The following is a 15,193-nucleotide window of genomic DNA, read 5'->3' on the forward strand; positions in this document are numbered from 1 at the left end:
AACTGTCAACACTCCGGGGGGTCTGAGGCTCGGCGGCTTGAGTTATGAGAACATAACGTGCAAGCTTGGCTTTCGGTTTACGAGGTTGATAAGGCCGGACACGGTGAGTGGGCAAGCGGATTTTTGCCCAGTCGTCAATAGTACGAGGTCTCCTCAACTTGACGTTTGGAGAGTACTCGGAACCTGATGACTTCTGGTCATCCTTGGACTTGGATGCGCCTGAACGACAAGCTCCAAGAGTCGGATTGAACTGTTTAGTATCTTTCGCGGTTGTGCCAGATCGACCAGCAACCACGTCCGAAACTGTGTCGTATGATTCGATCGTTGGAACGAAACAATATGACTTTAGTCCAAATCTTCTTCTGTGTGAGCTCGACTGACGGATTCTCAGATTCGGAGCGGACTCATCAGATTCTTTCGTGGATGCGTCTGAACGACCAGCATCCAGATTCGGGACAGCGCGGTTGAAACCTTTTCCAGGTGTGTCTGATCGACAAACATCTGGAACCGGAGTCAAACACTCTATTCCTCCTCTGGCTGCGCCTGAACGATTAGCAGCCACGTCCGAAACAATGTCAAATGATTCGATCGTCGGAACGAAACAATATGACTTTAGTCCAACTCTTCTTCCGGGTGGATCCGAAGAGGCGGCATACTTATCCGAGGTCTGTCCTGAATTGTCCGTGGTAATGAACTTCCTGCCCTTGGGTGCGCCAGATCGACAAGCATCCATGCTCGTGAGCTTACGCAGAACTCCTTCTTCAGATGTGCCTGAACGACAAGCATCTGGAGCCGGAGACGCGGTAAGATCTCTAACAAGGGATGCGCCTGAACGACCAGCATCCAAGTACTGGTACTTCAAAACGTGTGTCCTTCCATTATCTAACTTCTCTCTGACGCGGTGAACTTTCTGGATTACTTCTTTTCGATCACTGATTCCTGTCTGAAACTGGTTCTCCGAAAGTAGAGAGCGTTTTCCGTTACAGTACTGTGGATGAAAGCCGCGATAATCCTTTGACAGCTCGACTTGTTCAAGAACAAGATTGTTATCACGGGGATAGACAGCGAGTGAGTCAAAGTAATCAAAGCTTCTTTCGTGAGACATTACTTCCGGATGGGTGCAAATTTTGAAATCTTTCAATATGCACTCAAACACTCTGTTACCAACCGAGACCCGTTGAAATTCCGTGGTGACGCGGTGTTCTTCCATTAGGCTACACTTCATCATATCCTTCTCCTGAGTTTTCCGTGGTTCCATATATCGGATTGTTGAACTACCGTCACTAGCATCCAGCAGAAATATTTCTTCTGTACACTTCAACATCCGCGGTTTTTCTCCTTTAGTTTGACGATTCACAGTTCCATGTCGAGGATTTCCGAGACCAATGGTGTTGCAATTTCCTTGTTGACTGACGAAATTTCTGCCACGAATTCCGTGATGAATTTTTGATATCAAGCTGAGGTCAAGGTTGGCGATTTGTCGTGATCTTCTGACAGCAATTGAGCCATCGTTGTTATCGGTGGATCCGGATTGAACTTGGGGACTGGAAGGTGCGCGGTCGATGTTGCCAGGATTGGGATCAACCAAAGAGATGGAATTCGCGGGATGGAAACGTGAAGTTGCGGTAGGTACAATCAGAGGATTGAACTGGATAACTCGAGGAGCCGGAAAGATGATTGAGCCAAATGGAGTGAATTCCACGTATCTTCCTGATGGAAGCAGTGCTCTAATCGAATTTCCCAAGATGCGAGCAAGCATATCGTTCCCGATGATCATTTCCAAGGCGCGGCCGTTGGAGGCGCGGTCTTTAGTAATGACTTTAGGATCGATATACCGTTCCCGCAAGAAGTCATTATCTGTAGCTCCAAATCGAGGACGGAAAAACTTTGTCTCGGGAAAACGAGAGCGTCCTGATACGAAAAATTCAACAGGATTGCCAGTTGTTGCGAAAGATAATCGATACATACTCATTCTCTCCGTGGTGGTCGTGCTTACACCCTTAATTACCGCTGTTCTATAGCCAATCGGAGATAGACCAAGACGTTTCGCGCAGTTTTGAGACAAAAATGAACACGAAGCGCCGGTATCCACCAGGGCGAGAACCACTTTTCCCTTCGTAGTACGAAGAGCCAAGAACGGTAAATGAGAGAAATCTTCCTCTACTTTGACTCCGGATGCTTCACAGCATTCGTTGACAAGAGTTTGAGGAAGTAGCTTCGACCGAGCACGGTGAGAAAGAGGATCGTCTAATACCTTGAAAGGCCCCGAAGGACCAACGTTTGAACGTTTAGTGCGAGCCCCCGAGGGGGCCACGAAAAAACGTGGTTGGATTAGGATTTAAGTCAACTTTTTTCATAGATTTACTAACCCGATTCGAAACAGTTTTCACACTATCGAGCGGGATCAGAGATGTTTCCGACTTCAAATGAGCCTCCGAAACACGATTCTGATTGTTCGAACGCGGATATTCTGATTCTAGGCGTGCTTTCGAGGAATGAGCAAGTTGACGACCCAATCTATTCGACGGTGTGGGCGGCGCGGTAACGATTCGTCCGTGGTTTGAAAACTCTTGGCGCTTCGTTTCCGCTCCAGCTACCGAAGAAACAAGAGGCTTTTGGTTTTTAGCGCCACTCGAATTTTTCTTTCCTTTACCTGTAGTCTTCCGGTTGGAATGTTCAGGCATTTCAGTCGCATCAGTATTGAAACCGGCGCCACGGGAAAAACTCTTCGAGTTTCGCTTTTTACCAGATTTACGCGGTGGAGGAATAGGGGAACCTTCGATCATAATCATAACTGATTCTTCATGAATTTTCGAGCTATCCTCTTGTACCCACGGACAGAACCTTTCATAGAACCTGTTTTCTTTGAGAAACTCAGAAAACGTTCGGATGACTTGTTCTGTTGTTGGTGTTTGTCCATTTGCGTTCAGCGGTCGTAGACGTTTGAAGGCTTCCCGCGGTAACTTTCTGGCGAGTTCACGGACAAACGATGCCGAAGAAACATCTTCTTTGAGCTCTTCCAACTGCAGTATCAGCGATTTGCAATCCTGCAGTTCCAGAGTCGCACGTTTGTAGTCCGTCTCGTGGAAAGTCAAGTTTTCAAAGCGAGCGCGGATTTCATTTACTACCGAATAGTTGTCCTTCTCGAACTCGTCTCGGAGAGCTTTAAAAGTAGCTTCCAAGGCGGCTCGTGGGTCCATCAGATCGACAATAAACCGCTTCGCTTTGCCAACAAGTTTGGTCTCCACAAGTGAGAACTTCAAGAGATCGTCCAGCCGGGGATTTGTCATGACCAGTCTATCGAAGCAACGAGCAAATTTTCCGTACTTGATCGGATCAGCATTGAACTGGGGAAGCACTGTCACCAAATCGTGGTACGATAGGTAACGGTAATCCTTCTCCGAATCAACTACGGATTGGGTTTGCTCAGTTGACTCGCTGCTTGGATTTCCAGAACATTTGATTTTATCACCGATAGTGGCGCCTGGCTTCAATGAAACCTTCGCCACATTCTTTGATATCTCAAGATAGTTCAATGGACATTCCTGAGTCTTGTGGGATTCGGACGTACATAAAAAGCAGAGGTCGTTTTTCGCACAATACCTGGAACGCAAGGGACTTTCGCAAGCATAGTCATCATGTCCTCCGGAACAGATCGGGCAAGAAATCCGCGCTTCCGAGGGAATCGCAGGATTTATTACAGCCGATACTGATACGTTGGGAAGAACTGCACCACTGAGCCGGTCGCCGAATGTCTGATGAACAATTGGCGCGGCATCAGGACGCGGTTCAAATATCTGTGGGAAAGACAAAGCACGTCCACTTCCGTTTGTTATAGCGGACGGACCCGCATCGATAGATTGAGCGTTTGCATCACGAAGAACTTCCTTTGCCGAGTTGGCCGACATGGAACGACGTGGTGACTTTGAGTTGTTTTCATCTCCGCGGTAGCTCATTTCCGTGGAGACAGACGAATGCCGCGAACGGCTGGTGACAGAAGACATTGTTAGCAAGATCGATATCTATGAGGTTTGAGCCGAAGCCCTTTGAGACTAAAACTTCTCCCGGAACGAGATTGATCTTGGATTCCTTCCACGACTTGTACAAAAACGCGGTTGAAACACAAGCGCAAAGACTGATTGATCTTGATTCCACTTGTTCTCCACGGTATGATTCTTCCAGCTTGATGACGGCGTTGTTTATCGAGAAAACGCTTCCGAAGTCGTCGCAGAAATTACCACACACTTCCTTCTCGGTTCTTGATCAGGGAAACGATGGGAGTAGAGCCAGGGATAACGAATCAGAAAATGTCTGAAAAATGTCCTAATTCTCCGAAATTTCGGACACCAGAGCCTCGCAACTCTGAGCCAGTCAGCTGTGAGAGCTGACGTGTTTTCGAAATATTCAGGTACCAACTGAAAATCCCGAGGTGTTTTGTTCTCTCCGTAAGTTTCCGTGTCATCACCTACTATCTACAAGAAACCGGAATCGGTAACTCGAGACAGCATTTGAGTACACAAAAACATCAACTTTCGCGGTCACCGTTGGACTGGTTACCATTTGGCTCCGCTTTTGTCAGAAAGCTGTACTTTGAGAAGTCGCACTCAACGAATACCCGTTGGACTGGTTACCATTTGGGCTCGTGGGAATAGAGCACTACGGATTGCTGTACTTTTCCTCCCGATCTGCTGATGATCGATTCATAGGAATTTTCAGCGCCCACCGGTCGGGCACTATAACTTGCATGGATTGATGAACATTACACGACTCCACACTAAGTGAAATCGAGCTCACTAATGCTCACAATCGATCGAGGTCGCAATAGATTTGAAAACGTTCCGTACCCTCTTTAAGAAAAAGACTGCTAAGCTAAGCTGCTCAGCTGGTACACATTGTCACCTCAATCAGACGATTTCTTCAACACAAGAAAACGCCCTTTTCAGCTACACAAACACTCTTTCGCAACGAAATCGAAGTCGCTGCTCAGAATGTACTAGAGACGTGGTGTGAAGCACAGGTCGAATACGAGGTATACGATGAAGTATGATTCAACACCAATACCTTCTCAAGAGCCTCGCGCTCATAGAAAAGATATTTCCTACACTTATTTTCTCGGAAAATCGTGGTAAAATATCCCAGATTACGGAGCTAACAAGGTTCGGAAGTACTCGTTTATAACGAGATGAACACGTGGGAAATTCAGATAAGGTGACAAAGATGATAAGCAAGAGAGAAATGTTTAAGAGATACATGACTTGCGACGTTCCGATGCACTGCGAGGTATATCTCACACCATACGGGACCATGAACTACATTACCCTGTTAATCAGGTTCAGGATCTTTAGAGAGAACTCATTAAATCCGAAGCGTCTGACACAAAGAATTATGTAGTAACATCAGCACTAAATGTGCACATCAAGTCATTCTCCGACATTCCATTGCTCAACTCTTTGCCACGTTTCCGAAGCATCCTCGCGGGTCGATTGGAACTTCTATATACTCATAGTATGCGCTATTTTGTATTGTTTGCTTTTGTTTCACTGTTCTGGGTACTCGGAAAAATTTTCTTTCCTCTCGATCGAGAAGGAATCGAATCAGAATCTCGGTCTCAAACTTATCAGATAAATGCGAACATTTATCGAAAAAAGAGCGAGGGCACAAGAAAAAGACTCGACGAAACGCATCCCAATGAATCAAAAAGCTGGCAACACTGAAAAATAGCAGCACGACAATGAGAAAGAGAAGTCAAAATGCCAAGATTAGTGCGACCGAAATCGCTCTAACTTTAGATTTTCTAGAGACTTCAAGATCATGACGGATCTTGCGATGAACAATGAAGAAACAATTGCACCGCGTAGTTTATGCTCTTTCTCTAAACGGGAATGAAGTAAACGAGTCGGAATTCCAGCTTCGCGGTAAATTCACGATGACTAATGCCATCTTCACAATTTCTCTCGAAATTCTCGCCACTAATGTGTATAAAATAACACAAAAGCCACGCGACGTGACGGAATAACAAGTAGAAATCGCGGTGAGAAAAACTGCGCTGATAGAAACGAATTTCTACGGAGTATCATCTCCCAAGAATTCACCAAATGAGACGACCACGAGCTTCTGAAACGTCTCGTAAGCCGAGACTTCTCATAGACCCGCTATCTCCTCAACTCAAATGCTCTATTTCGTTATTAGATACTCAGAGTTCTACGTTTGTCTCAGATTATAAATTTCGTATGGAAAGTTTCGCGGTATCAAATGATAACACTGAAGTAATGTAAGACTTCGTCGGGTTTCGGCCATTCCAGTTACTGTATTGGCCCTTTGGAGCAACGGGATTCTAAAGAATGCCATTGCTCCGGGGGGCCAGAGGATGCGAGTGCATCCTCCACCCGAAAATCCTCCTTCACGAGTGAAGAAGAATCTTTCGAGCGAAGCTACTGAAATACCAAACCTCTCGGAACTCCAAACGTCTACTCCAATGCTAGAATCTTCCCTTCACGCAGTTACCTACGCTCCGGGGGGCCAGAGGATGCCTGAAAGGCGTCCTCCTCACACGATACTCTGAAACCTGTATTCAAAAAGAATAGATAAGAAGAAATACAAAAAATTACAATCTGAAACAACGTAGCCGACTACTCCAATTAATTCGGGAATTAATCGCCAAAGGTAAGACAGCAGTAGCCATACCTCCAGGGATATTACCGGAATGTCGGAATAACCGGATAGACTCTTCCAGCTCGCGGTATTACCGCTACTGAAAATGTCCTGTCGCCCGAACGCTAGAGAAAACTCTCCAGCTCTCGAACTAAGTCTTCTGCTCCGAAAGGTGCTACTCCAGGTGGAATGCTCCCACTCGATGCTTCGTTTCTCACTTTCTCCGAGAAATACGAGGTCATTTCTGATCGCGGATTCTACTACTATATCGAAAAATCGATACAATATTAGAGTACCGGAGAAACATTCGATTTCTCGAAACTTGGAGAACTAGTACCAAATGTGCTCGCGGTCAACAACTCCTCGCTCCACCTCCCATCTCATTATGCAACGATCAAGGAGACTGAACGATTAGCTCAGAACGCAGAGCATTTCGTAACAAAAGACAGTGTGAAATTACAACGTGTTTTTGCGAACGCGGTGAGTTTTTGAGTTCAAGAGCTCGAAATGATCTGACAATCCCAAAAACTGCGAATTCCCGCTAAGAAACATGTGTTTTCCGACTGCTCGATCGCCGAAGAATTCTATTCGCAGTGTGACTGACAAAATTGCAGACTGCTTTCGAAATCAGGGCCTCAGCCGGAATTCAACTAGTTACAGAGCAAAAATTTACGAAATCTTCAGAATTGTAGATTGATAACGATCAATATTCCTCAAAGACTCTAAAAGCGCGGTAAATTCTCAATTAGCAACATTTGGAGAAATACTCCGATGGATAAACGAGCCCGCGAATATTCAACACCCTCGTTATACGAAGGAGGAAAATTTCAGGGACTCAGTACCTCCATCACTCATTTCTCCACACTACGCTCGCTGCTTGAGCGAAAAATCGATAATCGACTTTTACTAACCCTAGCATCGATCGCAAATGCTACCGGCGAGAACTTCCGCGGTAACCACTAGCGTAAAACACCAAGCCCTCAAGCATGCCTTGTAAAAATGGTAAAGTTCTGCTTTCAATCCTCCAAACGACTACCGATTGTTCTCAAGCAATTCTCAGCGAGAATCGCGAAAACCAAAAGGCGAGGAGACAGCAACAACTCCTAAAGTTTCTCACAAACACTTGCTAGCACTGTTCTGAGCACATGGTCCCTGCTATGCAGCCTGGGACGGCTTACCCCTACCTGAACAGTCGGTCTCGCGAAGATAAGACATTCCCCGTTTCCTGGCTGACCGTTAGCGCCCGAAGGTGCGGGTGGTCACAAAGGGAAACTAAGGGACTATCTCAGAGCCTCGCGAGCCCCAGCTACTCCGAAGAGCAACTACTAGCTCGTACTCATGAGAAACACCCACAGTTACGCAACATGCGAGGCTTCACACAAATTTTTAGGAATATCCCCGCGGTATCGTAACAAAAAGTTTCGAAACGGCGTGGTATTTCCACTAGAGACACTTCAGACTCGAAGCATTGCCTATTAGAATTAGTTCGCATCGATTTTTTCCGGTTCCGATCACATTGGGCATTTTCGAAATTGTTCGAAATATTTCGAAAATCCGAAAATGTCCAAAAAGGGACCAAAACAGTGAAAAATTCGAGAAAAACTTATTCAGAAGCAACGCTGAATCCGAAGAATTACACCGCGGTTCATATTTCTCACAAAAAATTGTTAAAATCTCAAAAAATTTCGAAAAAAATTCAAAATTTGAGCTTTTTCCAATTTTTGCTGAATGAAATAGCGAGTCTCGGTCTAAAAATCATTCAATTTCGCCGAAAAACTCCAAAAATCGGCGAGAAAACAAGAAATTTTCGAAAAAATTTCGAATTCTCAAACCAGAGGAATTTTTCGGTTAAATCGATTGATTTTCCGCGGTAAACTCCAATAAATCGGAGATTCGCGGTCGAAAAACGCCTTTTCGTACAGGTTCCATCGGATTTTTCGCGAAAAATCACGAAAAAACGGACGAAATCGCTTAGAAAAGTGAACAGAAAGTTGTTTTTCGCCGCGCGCAATAATTCGCCGGGCCTAAAAACGGCTCGTCGCATTAGAGCGCGCTTACTCCCATTTAAAGGACGCTGCCAAATTGGCGCGAAATTCAAATCGGAGAAGCGACGAAAAGAACGAAGCAAGAGCGGAGAACCCAATTTACGACCGATTCACACCATTTTTTCGAGAAAAAACACGCGAAATTGTACATAAAATCGAGTTAACGATTTTTTGGGCCCAAAAATTCAAGAATTTTTCGAGAACCGATGAGCAACCGACTGGTTCGCTCGCGCCGGTGAAAAGTCAATAAATTGATTTTTCGCCTTCGCAAGATTTTAAACCAGGTCTGATGCACCAAATGTGGCCGCCCCTTCTAGAGATAGAAGGCCGTCGGTTATTAGCCGAAGAGGGAGGCTACACGTCTCGGTGGTTTCCTGCTTATTTAGGTGGTTCAGAGGTACGCAGGACCCAATGTACAGTTACGCGGTTTAGTCTACAATCAGTTTATTCAAGGATAAAAGCTTGACACGAGGTCGGCATTAAAAACCTTTAACTGATCGTGCCTTTACATCAAAGCAACAGAGAAAATGGGGGGAAAACGAGGTAAACTGCATAGAAAGCTACTGCGGGGGAATTCTCTATAGAGAATTCTCGCGGTTGCATTCTAAGAGCTCTCAGCGAGTTATTACCAGCGCCTCCTAGAAGGATTCGCGGTAAAAACACACTTTCTCTCGTGGTTAAGAATAACAACTATAAAAAGGGAAGAAAACCTCTCTTTAAAAGGGAAATTAATTATAGGCCAGCGTGGGTGTCGGTCAGCTACTGTAACAGTCGTTTCCTGTGTGTCGTGGTGGGAGTTCCTCGTGGTGGAAATAGCGTGCGCCTTTGAACTGTAGTGGAGACGCAGACATCGTTGTTGGCGGCGATTTGAATTGTAAAAGGAATTACTTCCTATTACGATGAAAGAGAAAACAGGGAAAAAAGAAGATAATTAACAGAAAGTAAAATACATAAATGTAATTGGATAAATTATAGTAATTTATACAATCAATTAATGCATTTTAGTTTGGAGTGTGACAGAGGCCTGATCGGGGACCTGGCAACTGTCAACACAGCGTAATCGTTGTCTTATCTTTCTGGTTCCCTTCACTACAGTTCTCACAGGTATCATGTCAATTCTTTTCGAAATCCTGCTTTTTCAAGCAGAGGATGGTTTTCTTCCGTGTCTTTCTTAGAATTCTTAGAATTTTCTGACTTTGCTTCAAATTTTCAATCCGATACAACCTAAACCAGATCTATACACACGTACGTCAATGGTTTGTAGAAGCAGTCATGTGGCTCAATGGTGTCAGTTTCAGATGAATGTGTAGTTGAATGCATCAAACTGGAATTAATTAGAAGGACAGAAGCGTACAACTCGGTACCAGTTACGTGACATTTCAATAAACAATGACTCAATAAGATTATTCCAAAAGGGACAGATCTTGAGGTACCGCTGAATTAATTATGAATAGAAGAAAAAAAAAGACGAATTTTGGAGGGCAGTGTTTACTCAAAAACTCAGCTTCAAATTGAATGAAATCGGGAAATACTGAAAAAAAACGCATTCTGGATCAATTGACAAGGCGAGCGGTTCCTATTACGTTGTTCGTTTCTGTTGACTTCACCACATGTAACTACTGGGATTCTCAAAAGTGTTTAAACTCAAAACAAAAGAACCCGTCAAACACTCACAGTTTTTTTATTGTAGATTTGTTCCGAGAGGAATATAACTCGTTAAGTTATTTGCTATTCAGCAACTGCAATTTGTCTGATTATTTTTATCCTCAAATTCCACAATTACTGTCATTCAAGATCAATTTCTATCGTTGTTACGTTGAACGTCATCTGTAACGGCACTATAATCAAAAATCTAGATATATCTGGATTTTAAATCACACAGCTTCAGTGATTAATTGAGTGCTTTGTGAATAAATAACTAAAATCTAAAAATCTGTAAGGATCTTCTACTTAGTATTCCGTAGAATAAGAACTGGAATGTAAACAACTTTGAACGTCTGAAAATCTTGATAAGCGGATGTACCAGGTAGTGAAGAACAGAAATAAATCGGTGGATTAGAATGATTCAATGACATTAAGTGAGTCGCAGCAATTTTGGATTACTGTATGTCTCCCCTGCACGAACCTTTCTGAAATACGATCTTCCAGTGAATATAGAAAAGGTATCTCAGCGTAATCGTGGTGTTATATTTCGAACTGTCAGAATTTCTTACTTAAAAAATGTAGATAGATGTTCCTGGTTTGTGTGTCCTCTGGGTTCACACCACTACAGTTCTCACAGTTATCATCTCAATTTCTTTCGAAATCCTTCTTATTTGATCAAAAGATGTATTTGTTCCGGGTACTTCTGAGATTTCCTAGAGTTTTGTGACTCTACTTCTGATTTTAAATCCGATATAATCTGAACCAAATCTCTACACACGTCAATGGTTTCTAGAAGCTGTCATGTGGCTCTGATGCGTGATAATATCAGTTTCAGATATTTGGATGCATCAAACTGGAATTAATTAGCAGGACAGAAGCGGGATGGTACCAAGTGGTACCAGTTGCGTGACATTTCGATAAACAATGACTCAATAAAAATGTTCCAAAAGTGACAGATCTTGATGTACCGCCGAATTATTCAAGAATAAAAGAATGAAAAGTGGCGAACGTTAGAGGAAGAGTGTTTACTTAAAAATTTAGCTTCGAATTGAATGAAATGGGGAGAATAGTAAAAGGCTAAATGTAAAAGCATACTATATACGTTTGTTCAGAACTTTTTGCCAAATACGGTTCATTGTGTCAAAAAATCTGAACGAGTTCTAAAGTAACATTTTTGTAAGTGAATAAGAGTGACGTTAGTACGTCGGAGGTTTTAAATTTTATAGGACCAAATTATGGGAGAAAAGCTTGTCGCTGGCTTGAACAATCGATGAAACGACTAGAAGATTCTTTATGCAGTTTGAAATGAGAAGTTTACATTTCTATAGAACATTTTACTTTCATGCGGAATTCATTGACTATAATGTGTATTTTGCGTCAGTGATTCACACAATCCCAACAATCTAACACGGCTTACAGTCACCAAGTTTTCCTAATTAGATATAAACATCATTGACACTGTTTTTTGGTTTGCTCATCAGCTTCCGTCATGAACTTTACAACGTGTGTCACTAATACTTATCCTAATTCCAATTTACAAAAAATTCTAGGAATCGGATAACGAGATTAGTGAAATAACAATGTCATATAAATGGGAAACAGTTGGCGAAAACATGTTTTCGGAGATTCTCTAATCTTCTTGTGGAGTTATCATATGTGAACTTACAAAAGGATGTCGTTACATAACGATCGAAAAATGGTAACTATTGCAAATAAACTCAGACCATAAGCTCTAACTAAGGAATGGTCAGGTGGAGATATGGCATGTAACCTATAACATTGAAAAACTGAGATAATGAAAACAATGAACTTCATTTTTATTTTTCAAGCGCGTCCTACTGTAAGGGGAAAATGGATTTTCAGATTTGAGGAGTTTGCAAAAAAGACGTTATCTTTAGAAAAATGTGTGGATTCAGAATTTTGAAACGAAACAAAAGCAGGAATGTCCGAAAACTAATTCTCAGCTAGTTCTGAAAGGTAAAAATGAACAGAACGTTTTTTAATTCAAAATTTGAGAAAGTCAGTTTTCCAGCTGAAAATAATGATGTGAGAAGGCTTAACCAAAAACTTTTACTGTATATAACTTTCTTGGAAGTAACTTTCATAAATTGATCTTGAATGACAGTAATTTGTTGTCTTTTCTTCAAATGACATTTTTCATTGTTCCGAAATTCTGAATCCACACATACAGTACCGCTCAAAAGTATATTGTTTTGGTTTTTTCAGTTGAAAAGGCCCGACTTTGAGACTGTGTCATGGTAATACTTATTGCCCCATCAAGTAAATTTTCATTGGATCGTACAAATCAAAAGTAGAGCTCCATTTTTGTAGTTGACAACTTTTTTGTACGGACACTCCCTCGAGAGTTATGGTCATTTTAAGGGGACAGCTCAAAAATCGCACTATATTGCACTGAAATTGGTCAATTTGAGGGAGAAATTACTTTGTCGATATGTAACTTGCTAGGGAGCGTCCGTACAAAAAAGTTGTCAACTACAAAAATGGAGCTCTACTTTTGATTTGTATGATTCATTAAAAATCTATTTGATGGGACAATTGATTTTACCATGGAACAATCTCAAAGTTTGGCGTTTTCAACTGAAAAAGGCAAAACTGAATATACTTTTGAGCGGTACTGTATAGAACAAAACCTAACCGTCATTTCTACCCTTTTTTGAGCTCTTGACGCCATTTCTATTTTAAAGTGATCTGAGTTATTTAGTGATGTAGGTTACATACCATAACATTACTGCTAGTCCTGACTATTCCCTAGTAAAAATTCTAGGAAAACAGAAAGTTCTAAGCGGTTGAACTATATGCACATCCAGGTTTCGGTAAAAGGATTCAATCGACTGACATCATATCTTTGTAAAAGTGAAAATTCCGGAAGCTGTTCTGATTTTTAAAATTCCCACGGCTTTTCATGTGATGATGTCATAGTGTTCTCTCCTAAACTGTCATATTTCTGTTTGTTTTATTTAAATACTTCCTTGTCCTTCATCTTCCATTCCAATCGTAGTAAATAACTCATATTACTCACTCGAATTCTCACGAATTCTCTTATCCTTCTCGTATTCTGAGCGTTTTTTGATCTTCTCACTTTTGGACTTGATCTTAAAATAGGCGTGGCCATGTCGAGAACAGCATTTGTACCAGAGAATGGGCGGATCGTTCTCCTATCTGAAATTTGGGCGGAGTTTAGAGTAGAGTAGGAAAAGGGCGGGGTTAACGAGTATAAAAACCCGAATCTGCCCACTAATCACTCATCAGATCATCCATCTGCCCACCTTCCTCCCTTGAAACCCCCTTGGAACCCTCCGACTTCCCTTGGAACCCTCTCGAACTCTCAACAATGAGCTCTCCCCGGACTCTCTTCGCCTTCTTCCTGGCTCTCAACATGGCCGTCTCCGTCTTTGGCCTCAGCTGCCACAACGTGAACAACTGGTCCTCGTCAACGGTCCATGACCGCCACTTCTGCACAGCCTACTTTGAAGTCGGAGACGGCCACGCATCGTTCGGAGGATCAAGAGCTCACCCAAAAGATCTGCAGCCCACATTCCGGTACGACTTCTTGAATGAGGCCGACTGTCAGCTCCAGGTATGTTGAATTATAAATTAGACAAAAACATCTCTATAATATAAATCATTTCAGACAGACATTCCAATCATGACCATCCCGGGTGAGACAACCAGCATCTGGGCCTGCATCTGCTATGAGAGCTTCTGCAACTTCCCCTTCAGCTTCGAGGAATTCTCCCGACGAGGCCACACTCTCCGCCCATCCTTCGTCCCTTCTCTGATGCATGATGATGACTCATCTGCTGGACACCACTAATTGCTCGCTCTCCTGGACCCCACTGCTCTCTCTTCTCCTCTTCCGTCTTGAATTCTCGTCTTCTCGTCTCGATGTGCACAATTGTTCTCAATTACTACTCATCCAAGCTATCTCTGTCTTGTAACCTCTTCGCTTGAATAAAGCCTGTTAAACAAGCCCGTGTTTTGGCGTTATTAAATTTCAGATGGAGGGGGGGGGGGAATGAAACAGGATCAACTCTCCAGAATTCGGCTTCGGTTTCCTCCTTGAACTCGGTCTCTCTTCGTGGTTTCGGCTCTCTTCTTGGTTCCGGCTCTCTTCTTATCTCCGAGTCTCTATCACACCTCATGAGTCGTGAGAGACGGAAAGAACTTTTTTCCGCTTCAAGATAAGTTAGGTGTTATGATATGCGTCTCTCGAAGTTGTATGGAGTGGAAAAATAGAGGCTTCTTCGGTTTTCTCCTTGAACTCGGTCTCATCTTCGTATCTGCTCTCTTCTGATTTCTGAGTCTCTTTCACTGCGGGCTTTCTCCGGTGAGAGACGTAGAGAATAGAATGAGGAGTCCTCAGTATCAAGATAAAGTTGAGATACGCGTCTCTCTATGTTGTATATATAAAAAAGAGGATATATGGTATAAAATGGAATAATGGAGACAATAAAAACCTCAAAAAGGGTTCTATTCTTTTATAGATTCATTACGGATAGATACTGAAGCTGGCACTAGCTTAGAGTTTTATAAACAGGGTCTTATACAGAGGAAAAGGAAGATATTCAAGTTTTGGAATGTTACAATTCAGAAAAAAACCATAGAAACGGTTACATTATAGACAACTTATCCTGTCGTTTTGTGATACAAAACACAGCTCCATGTGATCTGGGCTGACACTCAGCATATATCATTAACAAAAATAAAATAAAACAATGGGCTACCTTTGTATTTACATTTCTAAATTTCTTTTTTAAAAACCGATCACATTGTTTACAAGGTTGGTTAAAACATAACCTGAATGGTCACAATCTTGAAAATGATCAATGTCA

At 42.6% G+C, this 15,193-nt stretch overlaps 1 protein-coding gene across 1 annotated transcript; it reads left to right on the top strand.

Annotated features, from left to right (window-relative positions):
• Positions 1-13,692: 13,692 nt before the first annotated feature.
• GCK72_025965 (uncharacterized protein) lies at positions 13,693-14,175 on the top strand (the record flags this gene model as incomplete). Its single annotated transcript, XM_003099980.2, has 2 exons — positions 13,693-13,938; positions 13,993-14,175. 2 exons carry the CDS (start codon positions 13,693-13,695, stop codon positions 14,173-14,175), a joined length of 429 nt encoding a protein of 142 aa, XP_003100028.1.
• Between the last annotated feature and the right edge of the window lie 1,018 nt (positions 14,176-15,193).

Source organism: Caenorhabditis remanei, chromosome X (genome assembly GCF_010183535.1).
Source record: "Caenorhabditis remanei strain PX506 chromosome X, whole genome shotgun sequence".
NCBI classification, from domain to species: Eukaryota; Metazoa; Nematoda; class Chromadorea; order Rhabditida; family Rhabditidae; genus Caenorhabditis; species Caenorhabditis remanei.